This window comes from Vicia villosa, linkage group LG4 (genome assembly GCF_029867415.1).
Source record: "Vicia villosa cultivar HV-30 ecotype Madison, WI linkage group LG4, Vvil1.0, whole genome shotgun sequence".
Lineage (NCBI taxonomy): Eukaryota > Viridiplantae > Streptophyta > Magnoliopsida > Fabales > Fabaceae > Vicia > Vicia villosa.
This window is the reverse complement of record NC_081183.1, coordinates 43,053,364-43,072,791: the sequence shown is the minus strand read 5'-3', so window position 1 is coordinate 43,072,791 and position 19,428 is coordinate 43,053,364. Positions and strand designations below refer to the sequence as shown.

At 33.4% G+C, this 19,428-nt stretch overlaps 2 protein-coding genes across 6 annotated transcripts; one reads left to right on the top strand and one right to left on the bottom strand.

Moving 5' to 3' along the window:
* Positions 1-3,149: 3,149 nt before the first annotated feature.
* On the bottom strand, positions 3,150-14,452 carry LOC131594751 (uncharacterized). 5 transcript variants are annotated; one of them, XM_058866950.1, is made up of 10 exons: positions 14,051-14,452; positions 8,734-11,758; positions 8,567-8,651; positions 7,394-8,493; positions 6,702-7,292; positions 5,431-5,569; positions 5,072-5,350; positions 4,888-4,989; positions 3,844-4,257; positions 3,150-3,413 (listed from the first exon to the last, which is right to left on the bottom strand). In XM_058866950.1, the coding sequence occupies exons 5-10, from the start codon at positions 6,965-6,967 to the stop codon at positions 3,357-3,359; spliced, it is 1,257 nt and encodes a 418-aa protein (XP_058722933.1). In that variant the 5' UTR covers positions 6,968-7,292; positions 7,394-8,493; positions 8,567-8,651; positions 8,734-11,758; positions 14,051-14,452; the 3' UTR covers positions 3,150-3,356. The 5 variants fall into 5 exon arrangements, with proteins under 5 accessions (XP_058722933.1, XP_058722932.1, XP_058722934.1 ...); XM_058866949.1 differs by having other exon boundaries at positions 7,394-9,044; positions 9,113-11,758; XM_058866951.1 differs by having other exon boundaries at positions 7,394-11,417; positions 11,685-11,758.
* A 3,550-nt stretch (positions 14,453-18,002) lies between these two features.
* On the top strand, positions 18,003-19,073 carry LOC131597123 (uncharacterized). Its single transcript, XM_058869836.1, has one exon. The coding sequence runs from the start codon at positions 18,003-18,005 to the stop codon at positions 19,071-19,073; it is 1,071 nt and encodes a 356-aa protein (XP_058725819.1).
* Positions 19,074-19,428: the final 355 nt, after the last annotated feature.

Sequence of the window (19,428 nt, the reverse complement as noted above, 5' to 3'; positions counted from 1 at the left end):
CTTGGCAGAAACTTGGAAATTTTTGGATTCACTCAGTTCGCGCCGCAAACCCTGTTGGCGCCGCGAACCCTGTTTTGCAGAACTTTTTCTAAACTTTGAAATGTTGTATCTTTTGAACCGTAACTCCTTTTTAAGTGTCGTTTGGACCTACGTGAAGCCCTAATTGATGTCTTTCTATTGAATATGCTTAGTATAACTTTGGAAACTTTTGGAATCTCCTTGAATTGGATTTTGTTGACATTGGATATCCGGAATTGATTATGTCGTTTAAGTTGATCATGTCGTATACGTAGATTATGTTGTTTGAGTCGATTATGTTGTTAAGTGTGATTGTGAATGTGCATCATTGAGTCACATTCATTGCATTGTTTGAGACGGCCCTAGTGGCAATTGTTTGAGACGGCCCTTATGGCAAATGTTTGAGACGGCCCAATGGCAATTGTTTGAGACGGGAGTTTACTCCAATGGTACCACATGCATTTGCATTGTTCGAGTCGCATAAGTAAAGTCGTATGATGAGTCGTATTTGAATATTTGCGTAACATGAGTGTTATCTTGTGTCGATTTGATGGTTGGTTCCTTGAGCATATGTGATAAATGACAATGTATGCCTTAATTGAGATTGATATCATTGTTGTCGGTAAGATGTTGAATGACGTGAATAGTAGTAAGTGATATATGTTGAAAAGTGGTGACCGATGTATGATTATTTCTCCGCTCTGAATATTATCATACGCTTCTTTATAATGATTGATATCTCACCCCTTTCTGTTTGAATTTTACCCTCCGTTGGTAACGTGCAGGTAATGACGCGGAGTAGTCGTGTACCTATAGCTCGAGTCGGTGTGTGTCAATGCTCTGATACGTAGCACTCGGGGAACGTTGGAATACTTGTTTACACCTTGTTTTTTGTGTTTATCCTTGTTGAACTTTGTCCTTATGTTATGCTAAGACTTGATAGATGTATTGTGCCGTGTTTGGCCATGATATTATGAGTTGTATTGTTGTTGACATATGATTTTCCGTTGCGATGCAAGTACTTGATTGGCTGACAATGATTAATGATTTCGATATTGTTCTCCTACATGTGTGTTATGTATCTAAGTAATTGAGCATGATATATGTATGCGATGTTTGTTGTTTAAAATGTGACGCTCCGAATCGTTATGTTCTAATTGCTTGAAATTTTGTACTCTGATATTCCTGTTGTTTGTGGGGCAGATTTGGGGTGTTACATGCAATCAAGCATATTGGTTCTATGCAGTAAGTCTTTAACATACATGGACTGTGTAAGAAGCAGAGCCTGAGGTGCAACCTTGGTAACTTGAATTCCAAGAAAATAATCCAAATCACCTAAGTGTTTGAGTGAGAAGGCAACATTCAGCTTGGTAATAATAGTTTGCAATAGGGGGCCAGAACTGCCAGTGATGATAATATCATCAACATACACCAGAATGTAAACTATATGGCCACCTTCAAAGTAAGTGAAAAGAAAGGGATCACATTTACTTGGGTGAAAATTGAGCTGCACCAAGGTTGTTTGCAGTCTCTCAAACCATTGCTTGGGAGCCTGTTTAAGGCCATAAATAGTATTGTTCAGTTTGCATACCAAGGAAGGATCATACTGCTCAAAACCTTGAGGCTGCACAATGTAGACTTTTTCATCAAGCAAGCCATTGAGAAAGGCATTATTCACACAAGTTGCTCAATAGACCAGTTATAGGAAAGAGCAACAGAGAGAATGATTCTGATTGTAATAGGCTTTACCACAGGAGAGAATGTCTCATTGAAATCAAAACCTTCTCTTTGGTGGAAGCCTTTAGCAACAAGTCTGGCCTTGTACTTGTTTACTGAGCCATCAGGGTTTTCCTTAACCCTGAACACCCATTTGCTGCCAATATCCTGTCTGTGAGGTGGGAGAGGTACAAGCGTCCAAGTCTTGTTAGATAAGAGAGCATTAAATTCTGCTTGCGTAGCAACCAGCCACTTAGGATTGGTGAGAGCTTGTTTGACAGATTTTGGTTCAGCAACAGTAAGCAACACCCTAGGTTTAAGTCTGGGCTGTTTGAAACCAGATTTGGCTCTAGTGGTCATGGAATGATGATTAACAGGAATAGCATCTACAGGAACAACCCTGTTAGGTATGACAGCAACAGCCTCAGAGGAGGTAGACTGACTGGTAGAATTGCTGGAGTCAGCAGTGCCACTGAAGGAGATTTCTTGAGAACTAGTGGCAACCTGAGTGTTGTGCTCAGAGGATGAAGAAACTGCAGAAGGAAATAGGCTGCTATAAGCCAAGGGAATAAGACTTGAAACAGAAGCCAAGGGTATAGGACTTGAAACATTAGGAGAAATAGGAGCTGAGGAAGATGATTCAGCCCCAGGTTTAGGAGATGTAGAGGTGGAAGAGGGAGAAGGAATAGAGAACATAGGTAAAGGGGGGAGAGAGAGAGAGAGAGAGAGAGGGAGGATGAGGCATTAGGACTGATTTTAGGTTTGGTAGAAGAAACACTACAAGAAAACAACACTTTAGCGTCGGCCAAAAGCCGTCGCTAATTGACTAAAAACTGAAGCTACAAACGCTTAGCGTCGGTGTCGGGGCTGTCATTTTAAACCCCGAAGCAAAGGTAGTGATGGGCCGACGCTACCTCTAGTGTCGGCTTTAAGCCACGCTAAGTGGGCCACTAAACATGCTCCAGAGGTCTACGGTTTACACCATTAGCGTCGGTTTTATTCAACGCTACGGTGTGCCACATGGTCATTTATGATTAGGTCCCCTTTTTTGATACTGTATTTCATCATTAGCGTCGGTTATGCGCGTCGCTACACTAAGCAACGTGTCCACTTGCCATTGGCTGTCTCCTAGATGGGAAATTTTTTTTTTATTATTAGCGTCGGTTTTAGCCGACGCTATTTTTTTTTGGTTCTGGCCAATTTTTATTACAGCTATATATTATTAATTTTGATTACGCTATTTTTTTCTCTTTTGGGTCTGACCAATTTTTGGTGACACCTATATTTTATAAATTTTGATTACACCTATAAATTATTAAATATGATACAATACTATTAAAAAAATATAATTTAACCGTTTTGAAATAAAAACAATAAATTGCAATATACGATACAATGCTAATAAATCTTCATAGTGATACATTACTTATAATCTAACACATAAGGTTACCAAAATAACACAATCCTAACACATGCCACAAAATAACATAATCCTAATACATAAGGTTACCAAAATAATACAGTCCTAACACATGTCAATGTGTACCAAAATAAGTATACTTATAAGTCAAACTAGACATAAGGTTAATCATAACACATCCTCCCGCAACATCTTCCTCATCCTACTCGTTTTGATCATGATCATCAGCAACATCATCTTCCTCATCCTCCTCATCCTCCTACAACATTTAATTAGTAAAAATTCATAAAAACTCATAAAAACAACAGGACCATTTATGTCTGCTATTGACAACTCATAAAAACTCAATAAATTAAAAATGTTACATTAATTGCTTTGAATGTGGTTCAGAATGTGAAGGTGGATATACTTTAGTTAATTTCATTCACTATGCGTAATTAAAATGACCAACAACTACAAAAGGTAGTATATATACTTTTTCTCTTTCAGTCACTATGTTCAGTGTTTACTATTATCGTGCAGACTCATAGGCTCACATATAATTTGTATAAGAAACTCAACGAAAGCATAAGATGTGATATGACAGAAGTAAATGCAGCAATATGGCTATGTATGCAGCAAACATGACTAGTGCATAATTTATTCAGATCAAGCTTATTAAAAAGAAGTCAAAGGAGTAGTAAAAGTACCGAGTAGTTATAATGAGCATGTTCACTCGAAGGAGCACTAGAAGAACCCGGCTGACGAGACTGAAACATTTCAAACATTTTCCTAAGATCTTCAAATTGCTTTGCCAATTCATCTGTCCGCGCATTAGCTCGTGCAGCTTCCGCTTCAGCTCTGGCAGCCTCTTCACGTGCAGCGGCAGCTTCAGCTCTGGCAGCCTCAATGGCTTCGCTATCTGCTTCTCTATTGGGGTTTGTAACAGACACTTGTGTCAAAAAGCTCACTCCATCTCTTACGTTGTGCGCCAATTGTGCAACTCCATAACACCGACCCCGTGTTTTACCTCCGACAACGTCTTTCCACATTTGTATTCTTGTTGATCCATCCACATCATTACCAGTTTGTGTGGCTTGTGTAAGACTACTCACATATGTTTCCTATACAACATAAGATTAATGTGTCAAAGAATGAATACATCATAATCAGAAATGCAGAAAACAGAAATGTACACATTCAGAGCCAGTTTGAGATTCATGTGTAATGAGGAACAAGACAAATCTACATTAATAATAGTTAGCATTACATATAAAAATTGGTCAAGGATCTTTCTTTGGCAGAAATATTCTCCCTGTTGATCAAAAGAACAAGGTATAAAATATTTTGGATTTTTCTAATTGTAGATTTATATTTAGACACAAAACTTCTAGAGAGGAAAAAATATAAGGATACTGTAAAACAATTCAATGTGATAGCAGCTTCTTGGATTCAATTTATGATACATAGTTCAAATGGATTTCATTAATTTAAAAACATATAGTTTTACATCTTTGGCTTTTTTTTAGTATATATAGATTGAACTCACTGCACCATTAGAAGTTGCAAGCCAGTGTCCATTAAAATCTTTCAAGTTCTTGAAAACAAAAGAAATTCTAACTGGTTTCTATGATATCAAGGCTGGACATGCAAACATTCGTACACCATGGTGGTAAGGCTCTATCTATTAAAAGATATACTACTTGGTTTGAACACTCTAGCAAGGAACAATTTTGAAGCCTTAATGAACTTACATGTGTTGTCGCTGCACGCTCGTCAACCCACTCCCCATTCTTCTTTTTATGGGTGGCAATGAAGAGCTCATCCGGATGTGCGGGTCGCTTGAGTTTTTTAGCCTATAATTAAAGACAATATATATAGTCATGTATATTGGATATAATTATACTAACGCATTTTAATTACAAATATAATACATACCAATTCAAGTGCAACATCATGGTGAGCTTTACGGCCAGACGTATGGACTGCCCCACCTCTACTTGATGATCGATTAGTCTTATTTTGTTTGGAGACATCTTTGAACTCTTTTGTCTTCCACTTCTCAAAAAGAAACCTCCATGTATCTACACCCATCCAAGGCGGCTTGCATGCTTTCTCTTTAGCCTTTTGCAATATATCGCGCAGTCGTGCAACACATCTTTTATGAAACAAGTATTCCATTTTAGCATCATCGCAACGGTCCCAGCTTACAAGCGACTGACAAAATATACAAATAATAAATTAAACTCAAATATACATTATAATCAAACTAGTAAGGAAGAAATTACATGTCTTACTTTAAACATGTTGAACCATTCATTTCTCTCTTTTTCTCTTTTCTCGCATTTAAGCTCACTATAATTAAAAAAAGTACCCCGGTAAAGCTTTTCTATAACTTTTCTGCACATTTCGGCAACAAGATATCCTGGACTTAACCTACAAAGTAAAATAACCAATCAAACATATCAGGAACTGAACATGATTAAAACTCATGATCAATATTCACTTGTATGATCCTAAAGCAGATTTAAAGCAATAATCTAACAATCAACAGCTTGTCAGGAAATTTGAACTAGCTTTGATAGTACATTAGTCCTCAAGGTCAGTGAAACATGTGCAAGCAGGAAAATATCAAACAATATAGTGATTATGAAAATAAAGTTGCAATCAGAATTGCAAATGACCCGTTGTCACATAATTCATGTTGTCTTCAACTAAATTCCTTGTCATGAAAAAAAGTTTAAAAAACTATAACCACTGTCAAGTATCCAAAAATTAATTGCAACAGAATTGATATATCAATTAATCCATGCCCAATAACATGTTTCTACAAGTAAATTATTGAAAAACAATTCAGGATTAATATCTGTTTAACTTGATAAGATTCCTTATTATGTTCCGAAGAGGCTTAAACTAGAAATTTGATCTAAGCTGTAGACTAGCCAACGATCATTTTTCTACTACTTTGCAAATGTCAGTGGTCAGCAATGCTGAATGAGTTCCAGATAACTGCCCCTGAACATAGTTCTCCACCACCCTCTTTTCTTTTTTTTATTCTAATTGTTAGAATCAAATCCAAATATTTATTATTAGGATTAGAATTAGCAACTAATATCAATGAATATTTATTGTATTTATTCTATATGCTATTATAAATAGAGGCCAGTGTAGTCTGATTTAGACACAGAAAATCAAATTCAACATTAACATCCCTTCTATCATGTGAAAAGTGAAATACAAACATATGTAGAATAGTCAGTCACTCAGAATATGTCATACTGCAAAGTTATAGAAACTTTGTACAAGTTGCCTTGCATAATTATTAATTTCTTTATTATGACTTCTTAAGTTCTACCATATATACATCTTCCAGTGTCATGATATATGAACAGTATCGGTGTTAAGTTGCCCCAAATTAATCACTCCTACCATAGGATGTTTGATTAATTTTTATGTGGTGATTAGACTGAAACTTAACAATTTCAAAATATTAGAAACAATTAATATAAACACAAACTACACACTTATGTAATGGTCAACAAACGTAATTTATTTAAAGTGTGCTTACTCAGTATCTTCCACAATATAGATCTTCGGTCTTTGCCCATCAACTTGTTCTTCTTGTTCCTCATTAGAAAGTGCTTGGTCCCCCTCTTCTTGACTGCCCTCTTCTGTGGAGTGACGGGGAGGAATTTGTAAAACACGATGAGTATATCCCGGGGTAGGAATGAATCTGAATTCCTCAGAAGTCGGGATTGATGGTTCAGGCTGATCAGCAGGTGGCGGTGTTGGGTTTGTCTGAATAGGTGGTGGTGTTGGGTTTGTCTGATTCATTGAAGTAGGATGGGAAGGAGAGGGTGTTGGGGTTGTCTAAATTGGTGGTGGTGGTGGGTTTGTCTGAGTCTTTGAAGTAGGGTGGGAAGGAGACGGTGTTGGGGTTTTCAAGGTCTTTGATGGAGGCTGCCAAGGTGGTGGTGTTGGATTTGTCTGAATCGGTGGTGGTGTTTTAGTTGACTGAATCGGTAGTGGATGTTTTCTCTGAGTAGGTGGTGGTGGTGGTGGGTTCTTTGAACCATGTTTCATATGGACCATGCGAAAATTCTTTATAGCAATACTTCCAGGTGGAATTTGTCGTTGACGGCATAACCTGTCAACAAAACTTTTGTACAAAAGTAACATTATGAATAACATTAGCAAAAATGCACCAAAAAATATTAAATAGCAAAGAAACCAACTAGTGAAAAGATTAATCCATCTTACTTAGTCGTGCTCGATGGTGCTTTTCTCTTTCCGTTTTGGCCAGTCATTTGAATAGAAGCTAACTATAAAGCTGCCAATAATAAAATTTTATATATAACATTTTCACATATCACATCATTAGTATACACTTAGTATATCAGATCATTAGTATATCATAACATTTTCGCAATTCTAATAAGTTAAAACAGCAATAGGAACCACAATTAAACAAGTCCTACAATTAAATAAAATGTAGTAAATAAAATTGCGGCAGCAGGATCCACAATTAAACAAGTCCTACAATTAAACAAAATTTAGTAAATGGAATTGCGGCATCAAGTCCTACAATTAAACAAAATTTAATACAAAGAAACTAAAACATGAAAAGATTATGAACTACTTATCTCTATTAAAATGTTCTTTCAAATCTCTACTAACCAACAAAATAAAAATATAGAAACACAAGATAAAAGGTTCTCTTAATCTTGAGTCATTGGGTCAGTTGTCATTGTTATCTCAACCTCGTCGTTAATTAACCCCCCATCGGCTAAACCACGTATTTGTTCAACTTCTGTAATAGGCACAACTGGTAACATATCTTTGGATTGATAAGGTATTTCATCCACGGTGTTGTCTATCTCGACATAACCCCTTGGTTTTGTGGTGATTGCTGAACACCATCCACGCATATTTCTACACGTTTCTGGATAAGGGACATAATACACCTGTTTTGCTTCTTGTGCAAGAATGAACGGGTCATACTGACGATATCGCTTATTCATCTTAATGTCAACAATATTGTACTCAGTAATAACTTTTGTGCCACTATTATTTGTTGGATTAAACCAATCACAATAAAATAGAGCAATCTTGTTGCTAAAGCCAATGTATTCCAATTGAAGGATACGTTAGATGATGCCATAAAAATCGTTTTCTCCTCCATTTGTAAGACCTTTAACATATACCCCACAATTAGTAGTCTTTTTACCATGACTCCATTCTTGAGTGTGAAACTTGTACCCATTAACAAAGTATATGTTCCATGATGTTGCCTTCGGATTTGGACCAAGAGCTAATGCCTTCATGTGTGGACTAGTTGTTCCATTCCTCTCATCATTCACCTAAAAAATACATCTAACCTTAGAGATAGTTTATTGTCAACCACATAATATAAATGGTGAGAAATATACTAACATAGTCCTTTAGCCATGAAGGAAATTGCTCGTGTATAAGACCAGAAGCATCATCCTCATTGATAGAATGATATTGCATGAATATTCTGACACAGGCCATTAAATTTATGAGTATATATATCCAAAATGGTTGACAACAACACAGTTGTATTAAAAAAATGTACTTACTCGAGATACGGTTTAACCTCGTCACAATTGATTAGGACGTGCACGTGAGCAGACTTCCATTCCTTATCAATCACCCAATAGTCACGAGATTTTCCACTAGGATGGCCACATTTGCTAAAAATTGAAAGTGTTGGTTGGGAATTCTCATGATCTGGTCGAGGATCATTCCTTAAACTTGTACTTGGAAACAAACTAAAGGTCTTGAAATAGTGAGAGAAAAATGAGTAGTTTCACGGTGCAAGTAGGCAGTGCATATTGAACCTTCGACCCTAGCTTTATTTTTCACCGAACGCTTGAAGTCTCCCATCAATCTACACATTAAAAGATTAAAAGATGTTTTTTTAATTAAAATAATCTACAAAAGTTGAACATCATTTACCTTTCAAATGGATACGTCCAACGATATTGCACAGGACCACCAAGGATTGCTTCATTAGGTAGGTGAATCGGGAGATGTTCCATTGAGTCAAAGAAACCTGGAGGAAAAATTCTTTCAAGCTTGCATATGATGATGGTAATGTTCTGTTCCAACCTAACAAGGTCTTCCAACTTCAACGTATTACAACACAAGTCTTTGAAAAAACGACTTAACTCAGTTAGCGGCTTCCATATCTCGGGAGGCAAGGAACGAAAAGCAATTGGAAGAAAACACTCCATGAAAACATGACAGTCGTGGCTTTTCATCCCCTTCATCCTACCCTTGGTGACATCAGCACACCTAGAAAGATTCGAGGCATAACCATCGGGCATTTTTAGTTCCTTAATCCATCTACATACTAACTTTGCCTCTTCAGATGTCAAAGAAAATTTGCCTTTGGCTTAGCCATCTTTCCATTAGGTAGAGTAACCATCTCTAAATCCCCGCGTAAACAATTAAGAGGTAAATCCAATCTTGCTTTCTCATTGTCCTTTGTTTTTGTAGGATCATTCATGACAGTGTAAAACACATTATCAAATACATTTTTCTCTATGTGCATCACATCAAGGTTGTGCCTTAACAAGTTGCCCTTCCAATATGGAAGATCCCAAAATATACTTCTTTTGATCCAATTATGTTTTTTGCCATACCCTGGAAATTTGGAGGCCCAATCACTGTCTGTAACTTTTGGAAAATCACGAACTGCTTCCAAGACATCATGGCCGGTAAACATATATGGTGGTTTTTTTTTTCTTAATCGTGTCTTTTGCAAATCTTTTTTTACTTTTTCTAAACGGATGATCCATTGGTAAAAACCTACGATGACAATCAAACCAACAACTTTATCCACCATATCTTAAGGTGAAAGCATCTGTACTGTCCATGCAATAAGGGCATGCTAATCTACCTTGTGTCCCCCATCCAGACAACATACCATATGCTGGAAAATCATTGATCGTCCACATTAAATGCGCTCTCATTACAAAATTTTGTTGCATAGAGATATCATAAGTCACAATGCCATCTCTCCACAAGCGCTACAAATCATCTATCAAAGGTTGCAAGTAGACATCTATTTTAGCTTTCGGATTATACGGTCCACGTACAAGACAAGTCAAGAACAAGTGTGGTTTGGTCATGCACATTTCGGGAGGGAGAATGTAGGGTGTGACTATTATCGGCCAGCATGAATATGGAGTACTAGAGGCTTGAATGTAAGGGGTAAACCCATCCGTACATAAACCCAATCTTACATTTCTTGGGTCACTAGCATAATCGGGATAAACTTCATCGAAGTGTTTCCATGCTTTTCCATCAGATGGGTGACGTAAAATATTTGGATCGCTGGGGTTCTCACGATGCCATCTCATTTGAGCTGTAGATTCCTTTGAAGCAAAAAGTCGTTGTAACCTAGGAATGATCGGAAAATAGAACATTCTCTTCACTGCCACATCTTTGTATTTTCCCATTCCACACTTTCGTGGAACATACCTAGCAGCTCCACAAACTCTACATTGAGTTAAAGTTCTATCTTCTTTAAAATATAATAAGCATCCATTCACACAACAATCAATTTTCTCAACCTCTAATCCTAACTTAGACACCAACTTCTTCACTTGGTAATATTTTTCAAGTAAGCATCCTTTAGTTGGACAAACATCGATTAGCATTTGGGAGAAAAAATCCATGGCCTTTTGAGGAACATGCCAATTAGACATGGCACCCAATAGCTTAACTGAAATAGATAGTCTGGATTCAGAAGCTCCCTCATAAATCGGTTGGTTTGCAGAGATCAATTCATCATAAAATTGTTGAGCTTTTTCATTTGGTACCTCACCCTCACTAACTATTTCATTTTCCATATCAGCATTCACATTTGGGGCATTAACAGATGGCCTGAAAACATCAGAGATCATTTCATTCATTGCATCAAATTGTTCTTCATCACCTGTATTATCTCGACTAGTATTCCCGCCGCTACTAGAATGACCATCAATGTCCAAACTTTGATTCGCTTCTCCATGATCAATCCATGTATAATAGTTGGGAAAAAAACCATATTTGTACAAGTGATGTTTGACCACATTAGGCGTCTTCAAGAGAATGGAGACGCATTTTACACAAGGACACCTTATCCCCCCTCGTCTAAAAATTGTGGTCGATTCATGGCTTTATTGACAAAATCTTCAACTCCACTAACAAATTCATCTTTCAAACCATACCTATCGGAGTTTACTCTATCATACATCCAACTTCGATCCATTTTCTACATTAAAAACAAACATAAGTTTATCTTTTCCAAAGAGATTTATCTATTTCTCAAAGTACTAAAGATTAAATCCAAGGAACCCTCTTTGCGTCAGAAATGAATACAACACGCAACCAACACAATTTGTACATGAAAGCAATTTAAAAAACTACATACTAAAACATAGTCAAATATCTTATACAAGTTTGTATGGTACAGTAGCAAAGAAACGATGACTATCAACCGCAGTAAAGAGAATCGAAACTAAAACATAAGAAATCTAACCGTGACGATGATGAAGTCCTTGTCGGTTCAGACGGAAGAAATCGAAACTCCAATTTAGGGATTCTTTTCAAAAACTGCAATTTGTATAATACAACAAAATTAAAAAAGTCATGTGACTCGTTATAAAAAAATCCGTAAAACAGAATTAAAAAAAATTCAACCACCAATAATAGTGATTTCCAAAGTAACTTTCACTAAGATACCTAAGCTGCAAAAATACAGAAGAAATGAGAGAGCATAAGAAGGTAAATAGCTAAGTAAGTGGGGGCATATCATACACAATTAGTTCCGATCATATAAACACCAATTGTATCTAATCAACAATATAGAATCATAAAATTATTGGTTTTTGTTGGTCTTGTTCTTATACTTCTTAAATTATTGGTGCAATAAATGTTAGATTAGCTTAACAAGGTTAAAACACATGAGTAGCATAGAAAGATATTTATGTCTTTTACTGTGTTAAATCTATCATCAATCTTCATAATCTAAGTTCATAAACAAGAGTTCCAAATACTAAAACAATAATTGTAATAAGTTCAAAATAGTAATCAACTCAAAACAGCCCCATAATCTAAGTTCATAAACAAGAGTTCCAAATACTAAAACAAGAATTGTAATAAGTTAAAAATAGTAATCAAATCAAAACAGCCCCATGAGCCAGCATCAATTCAGCATTAACAAATACAAAGCATGGAGCTTCCAAAACAGCCCCAAACAAACATAAATTATCAAGCCATGTCCAGATAAAATTGATACCTCGAACAAGTCATACGCATACCATTCAAGTCATTTTTTCATGCACAATTCAATTCCAACTTATTAGAATATACTGGTATAGAATATACTAGTATAGAATATACCTCTGTTTGTTAGGATAGGGATGACCTCATCTAAGAGATGTTAGGAGTTCATTTTATTAAACTTGTGTAAACTAGAGAGTGCTCTGGTTTAAGTGGAACAAAACATGATGAGATAGATGGTTTGTGCTTGCAACCACAAATGTTTAGAATAGTAAATGAAAAAGAAAGTCTGATTTTATTTAATTAAGGAATTAAAACAAGCTTGGTAGATTTTGTGATAATGTTTGAATTTCCTAATTAATACGAGGCTGAATAGACGAACACACAAACATACATACCACACCCGATCATGATCAATATAAACCTTAATTGATATAAATATTTAGCTATCGCTTCAGATAGATTTTCTTCTGCTAAGATTCTAAGTTGCTATACTGTAAAAATAACATTATTAGATGATCATACAAGGTTGGTATTCGTAACATAACTTTTATAGTGCTTTGTGTAACTCGAGCTTAGCTACGAAAATTTCAGTAGGAATATCAAATGCAAAACTGATATCGTGAACCGACATTGCAGACTGAAATTCATAGAATCATGAAATATTTATGTGCAACCACAGTTGTGAAACATGAATAAAAAAGATAGTAATATCATGGAAAAATTCAAAAAGTAACACAATGTAGAAAAAATTATAAATTATCAGTTGCTAAAAACAATGCACAAAGGTGTGAAAAAATAGGAAGTTGCATCCTACACAAACAATAACTTTGTACTTTAAAATATTAAAGAAACAGTATGAAGTTTTAGAGGTGTGAAAATATGAAGAAATGCTCCCACAACAGCCAAAATCAATACTACTCATAACTACTCTGTTACATATCTGTAGTTAAGTTTTATCTCGTCCGGCTAAAGTGGATACCACTAATGGAAACTTTCATTTACGACCATAACAAACTCACCTAATTACCAAATAACCTGATGTTTGTACTCTGTAATAGATCAATTGCTAATTAAACTGATGTCTGATTATGTAACAGAGTTATAAATACTCATTCGGTTGAGTATGGTAACAGACTTTATCACTTGAAACTATTCCAAAACAGAAATTGAATCTACTCTCTTTCAGTTTTCTTCAGTTTCTATGTTTCCTTATAAATACTCATAGTATATGAATATGAGTGTGATTCAATCCAAATATATCTATCATGAGTGTGATTCAAACTTGTCTCTCAGGTTTTTTTCATATCAATATCTTTGTTTCCTTTCAGTTTCAGTCAGTGAAGCAAGTACACATGATAAATACTAAAAAAACATACACAAATCATATACTAATAGCATTGTTTTCTGGTGTCTGTCATATCATTTTGCAAAAGTTGTTAACATTTTGTATACTAGTGTTGAGTTGCAGCAAAAGTTGTGAACAAGATTTTACTTTGAAACTAAACAAAACAATAAATTGAAACAAGAAATCAAAACCTTGAGACAAATTATTGAAACAACAGATCAAAACCGAACTAATTGAAACAAAGAATTAAGGGAGAGAAGAAATGTAGAGCTTACTTGAGAAAAGAGAAAGGTAAAGAAGGGTCTGGTGAGCTGATTGGAAGAAACTGAACTCCAGTCACGTCGTTACGGCTCCAGTCACATTCAACTACAATACCATTCTGATTAAAACATCTGAAACGATGAGAAAGCGATGAGAAAGCAATTTTGAGAAGCGATGAACTGAAACGATGAGAAAGCGATGAATATGAAGCGATTTTAAGATGCGTTTAGGGATTTTGTTTTTCAAAAGCGTTGAAAGCGATGAACTGAAACTTGCATTTGAGGATGAACTCTGCGTTGAATCTGAAGCGATTTTGAGATGCATTTAGGGTTTTTGTTTTTCTTAAGCTTTGAAACGATGAAGAAACGAAGAAACTGGGTGAAACTGAAGCGATGAAGCGTTTAGGTGAACTTGCAATCTGAAACACATTGTTTTACATTATTTAGTTTTAATTAAAAAAATAATATATAAATTATATTTTAATTCAACTTTAAATTAATGTTAGTAATTTAGTTTTTAGTTATAAATTAACTTTTAATTCAAAATTACAAATTTACTTTTAGTTATAATTTATAGTTATATTTTATAAATGTTTTTATAAATTAATTTTATTTTATAAACTTTTAATAATAATTTATAAATTAATTTTTAGTTATAATTTTTAATTTATAATTAAAAATTTTAGTAGTTTTAGTTTTATTTATAATTAATTTTAGTAATTTATAATTTGATAACTTTAGTAGCTTTAGTTTGTTAATTCTTAAATTTTATTTTATAAATTATATTTTAATTTTAATATATATAATTTTTAGTGGTTTTTTAATTTATAGTTAAAAATAATTAAATAGAAAATTATTTAACAAAACGAAACTGGTGGGGGAAAATGAAATTATTTCGCACCAATATTAGCGTCGGCCTGGACCGCCGCTAACTTGAAAATTAAATAATTATATAAAATAATAAATAAAAGGGAGGCAAATGGAACTGATGGGGGGAATGAAATTATTTCACACCAATGTTGCGTCGGCCTGGACCGTCGCTAACTAGAAAATGAAATAATTATATAAAATAGTAAATAAAAGGGAGGCAAATGAAAATTGTGGGGGGAAATGAAATTATTTTGCACCAAAGTAGTGTCGGCCAAGACCGACGCTACCATTGAGTTTATGGAAAAAAATATAAACAAGTTGTTTTTCTAAGTAGCGTCAGCTACGTGCAACGTTAGTGCAATGCAAGTAGCGTCGGAGTCGGGGCCGACGCTAAATAATTGCAGCTAAATTGTGATTTTCTTGTAGTGAAAAAAGATCCAATTAAGGAAACCTATACTTATTAAATAACACATCTTTTGAGAGGTGGATTACCCTAAAAGCAGACCACTACAAGAAATAGTTGAATTTGCCAGGGAATTTAGTCAGGGGTAAAACACTTCACAAATATTTAAGGTTGCTTGGGGCAAAGCCCCTCGCAAAGCGCAATTCAGAAAAGCAGAAAGAAAAAAAATATTAGCTTGGGGTAACCCCTCGCAAGTTAGAAAGAGGGAAAATTTAAAATTTGAAAAAAGCTTTTTCCGAGGGGCAACCTCTGGCAAAGGGAATTGGCGCTAAAAAGTCAAATCTGAGGCAGAGATTAGCGAGGGGTCACTCCTCCCAAAAAACTAGTAGGAATTTAGCGAGGGGATACCCCACGCAAATTGACCCACTCCTGCTCTTGCAGACTGCGCGTGTCAGTTTGTCTTTCCCATGCAACTTTTTAGCGAGGGGCTGCCCCAAGCTACATTTGTCCGTTTCATTAGCGAGGGGTCCCCCCTCGAAAATATCGGCAACATTAATTACTGCGCAACAACTCACCGCTTCATGTATTATTATTTATTTCTGCTGGTTCTTCCCTTCCATTCCCTTAACACTCTCTCAGAATTCTTCTCCCTTCATACTCTCTTCTTCTTCCCTTCCTTAAAATTATATTTCATCTTCTTCCACTCAGGTGAGCAATATTTTGTATAAATTTATTTCTTCTTCTTAATTATTTTGTATATGATAATTTTATTTTTAGAGTTAATTTGTAAGCTAAATTTTGGTTTTATTTCTTGTGTTTCATGTATCAACTGATTTAGTTAAAGAGAGCAATTTGGGATTAAAAGCATCAAGAACACGACAATTTGTTCATCAATTCCAGGTACACATTAATAAACCTTTTATATATTTTGTGTGTATATTTAAAAGGTATAGATATATTAGATATATATTTAGTGTTTATATATTTGATTTTGGGTGTTTTTCCTTTTGTATAATAATAATATAAACTATTTTTTTAAAATTAATTTCGAAATAATTGTTAATTATTAGATATTTATATGATATTAACTGTTACATAAAAGCTGTATATTGTGTTGATTTATTGTGTTGATTTATTGTGTTGATATTAAAGTGTATATATTGTGTTGACTAACAGTTAAATAAAAGCTGTAAATAAAAGTTAATGTTTTAAAGTTAGATTTATTGTGTTGATATTAAAGTGTGTACGTTGATTTTAAGATTGTCTATTTATTAATTTCAAAAAATGATATCTTTTTATTTTAGAAAAAAAGCTGTATATAAAAATGATATCTTTTTATACTATAAACATATTTCTTTATATAGTGTAAACATATTTCTTTATATAAATTAGTTTAGTTAAAAAAGTATATATTAAATAATTTAAAAAACAGTATATTAAAATAAATAAAAAACAGTATATAAAAATAATATGTTTTAAACACTATCTTATATATTTTAAATAGTTTAAAATAATATATAAAAAACAATGATTAAAAATAAACTATGTGTTTTTAAAAATTAATACAGAATATTTATTTATAGTTTAAATCAAAACAATGATATCTTTTTATTTTAGAAAAAAAGCTGTATATAAAAATGATATCTTTTTATACTATAAACATATTTCTTTATATACTGTAAACATGTTTCTTTATATAAATCGGTTTATTTAAAAAAGTATATATTAAATAATATAAAAAACAGTATATTAAAATAAATAAAAAACAGTATATAAAAATAATATGTTTTAAACACTATCTTATATATTTTAAATAGTTTAAAATAATATATAAAAAACAATGATTAAAAATAAACTATGTGTTTTTAAAAATTAATACAGAATATTTATTTATAGTTTAAATCAAAACAAGAAACAGTATTTTATTTATAGTTTATATAAAACAGTTTATTTAAAAAAGTATATAAAAAATAATATAAAAAACAGTATATAAAAATAAATAAAAAAGAGTATATAAAATTAAATAAAAAAACAGTATATATATAAAAATAATATGTTTTAGAGAAGAGTATATAAAAAAAGTAGTATAACATTTTGCATAATATAAAAAATAATATATATGTTGTAAAAAGTATATTTTGTATATAATATAAAAAAGTACTCCACAAAAACAATACGTTTAAAAAAAAGTATATAAAAAAAAATAGTATATTAAAACTCCTCACAAATTTATGTGGTTTTTTGTTTAAATTTTTTTAAAAAGCATTAGAAATATATATTCATATAATAGTTTAAAAAACAATATATATTTAAAAAATTAAAATAAAATAAAAATTATATTTGATAGTTTATATTATATATATATATATATATATATATATATATATATATATATATATATATATATATATATATATATATATATATATATATATATATATATATATATATATATATATATATATATATATATATATATATATATATATATATATATATATATTTGATAGTTTATTGTTTGTAATAAAAAATAGTATATAAAAACAATATATTATATTTGATAGTTTAAAAAATTAATTTTGTACTTTTAAACTTAAAATTATATTTGATAGTTTATATTATATTTAATATATATATTTGATAGTTTATTGTATGTAATAAAAAGTAGTATATAAAAACAATATATTTATTAACATGATTCACATGTGCAGTATGGAACATTACCAATTCTATCGTAGTTGGATGTATGATAGAATGTTTCCTGGACGACGTGGGCTTAAACCACTTTTAATGGAAGGAGTTGCCGCGTTTCTCTCGTATGCGTTTGCTCAAGAATGTTGTCGCAGGGAAGGAGGGGTAAGGTGTCAGTGTTTAAAGTGTGGTTGCAGAAATATTATTAGTGACCCTAGTGAAGTGAAACGTCACTTGGAGAGAGTGGGTTTTAGGCCAAATTACTGGGTTTGGACATCTAATGGGGAAACAATGCAGGAGATGAATATAGAGGCTTCTAGCAGTCAAACACATATAGAACCTGATATAAATAGAGTTGATCCAGGGAGTAGTTCATCACATATGCAATGCCAGGAGCAATTTAATATCGTCGAGGAGATGTTCACTGACGCATTAGGGGTGAATGTGGCGTATGATGAACCACAAGACTTAGATGGGGAAGAGCTCCCGAATGAGAAAGCTCAAAGGTTTTATCAGCTGTTGAAAGAAATAAATATACCATTGTTTGAGGGGTCTTCTGACTCTAAGCTATCAATGTGTGTGAGACTTTTGGCTGCGAAATCAAATTGGAATGTTCCTGATCAGTGTTTAGAATTCTTTGCGAGATTGATGTTGGACGCGACTCCTGTGAAAGAAAACATGCCTACAAGTTATTATGATGCAAAGAGGTTGGTGTCGAAGTTGGGATTAGAAGTAAAAAAGATTGATTGTTGCATTAGAGGTTGCATGTTGTTTTATGACAACGAGTTTGGTACAAATGATGGGGAATTGGAGGAATGTAAGTTTTGTGAGAGTCCGAGGTATTTAGTTAGCAGTAAAGGAGTTAACCAAAGGCAAAATCGCATTGCAACAAAATCTATGTTCTATCTACCAATAATACCTAGGTTGCAAAGAATGTTTGCATCAATGCACAGTGCAAGCCAAATGGCATGGCACCATACAAACAGAATTAGTTCAGGCATGATGCGACATCCAGAATACAAAATGACTTTTAGAAGATTGTTCATTGATTTGAGTTTTTCCCAAAGATCCTAAATAAGAATAAAAAGAAAAACATAGTCAAATTTCCCAAAGATCTAAAGAAGAATACGTTGTACTTGTTGTTGAAACAGTGGGTCGTTGAAATGTATAACCAGTAACAAAAAAATGAAACCCACCAGAAGCAACGATAGTTACTGCAAGGGGAACAACATAATTGTTTCTTTGAGATTCATCGTTAAGAGGCCTCACCAAAGAACGTCTTGAAGATAAATTCAAAACACCAGACGAAACATGAGTCAATGAAATAACATGTATTGGATGGGGAAAAATTTAGATAAGCGGTTTCAGAAAAACCCAACATTAAAAAACCTGACATTATACTTTTGGGTAGTGTAATGAGACAAGTAAA

Excerpts from the sequence above, each read along its gene's own strand:
- LOC131594751 (XM_058866950.1), bottom strand. The coding sequence starts at position 6,967 with ATGAATCAGACAAACCCAACACCACCACCTATTCAGACAAACCCAACA. Across the intron at positions 5,351-5,430 it reads AATGGTTCAACATGTTTAAA|TCGCTTGTAAGCTGGGACCG; the intron begins GTAAGACATGTA and ends ATATTTTGTCAG. Across the intron at positions 4,258-4,887 it reads AGCGTGCAGCGACAACACAT|GAAACATATGTGAGTAGTCT; the intron begins GTAAGTTCATTA and ends TATGTTGTATAG.
- LOC131597123 (XM_058869836.1), top strand. The coding sequence starts at position 18,003 with ATGATTCACATGTGCAGTATGGAACATTACCAATTCTATCGTAGTTGG.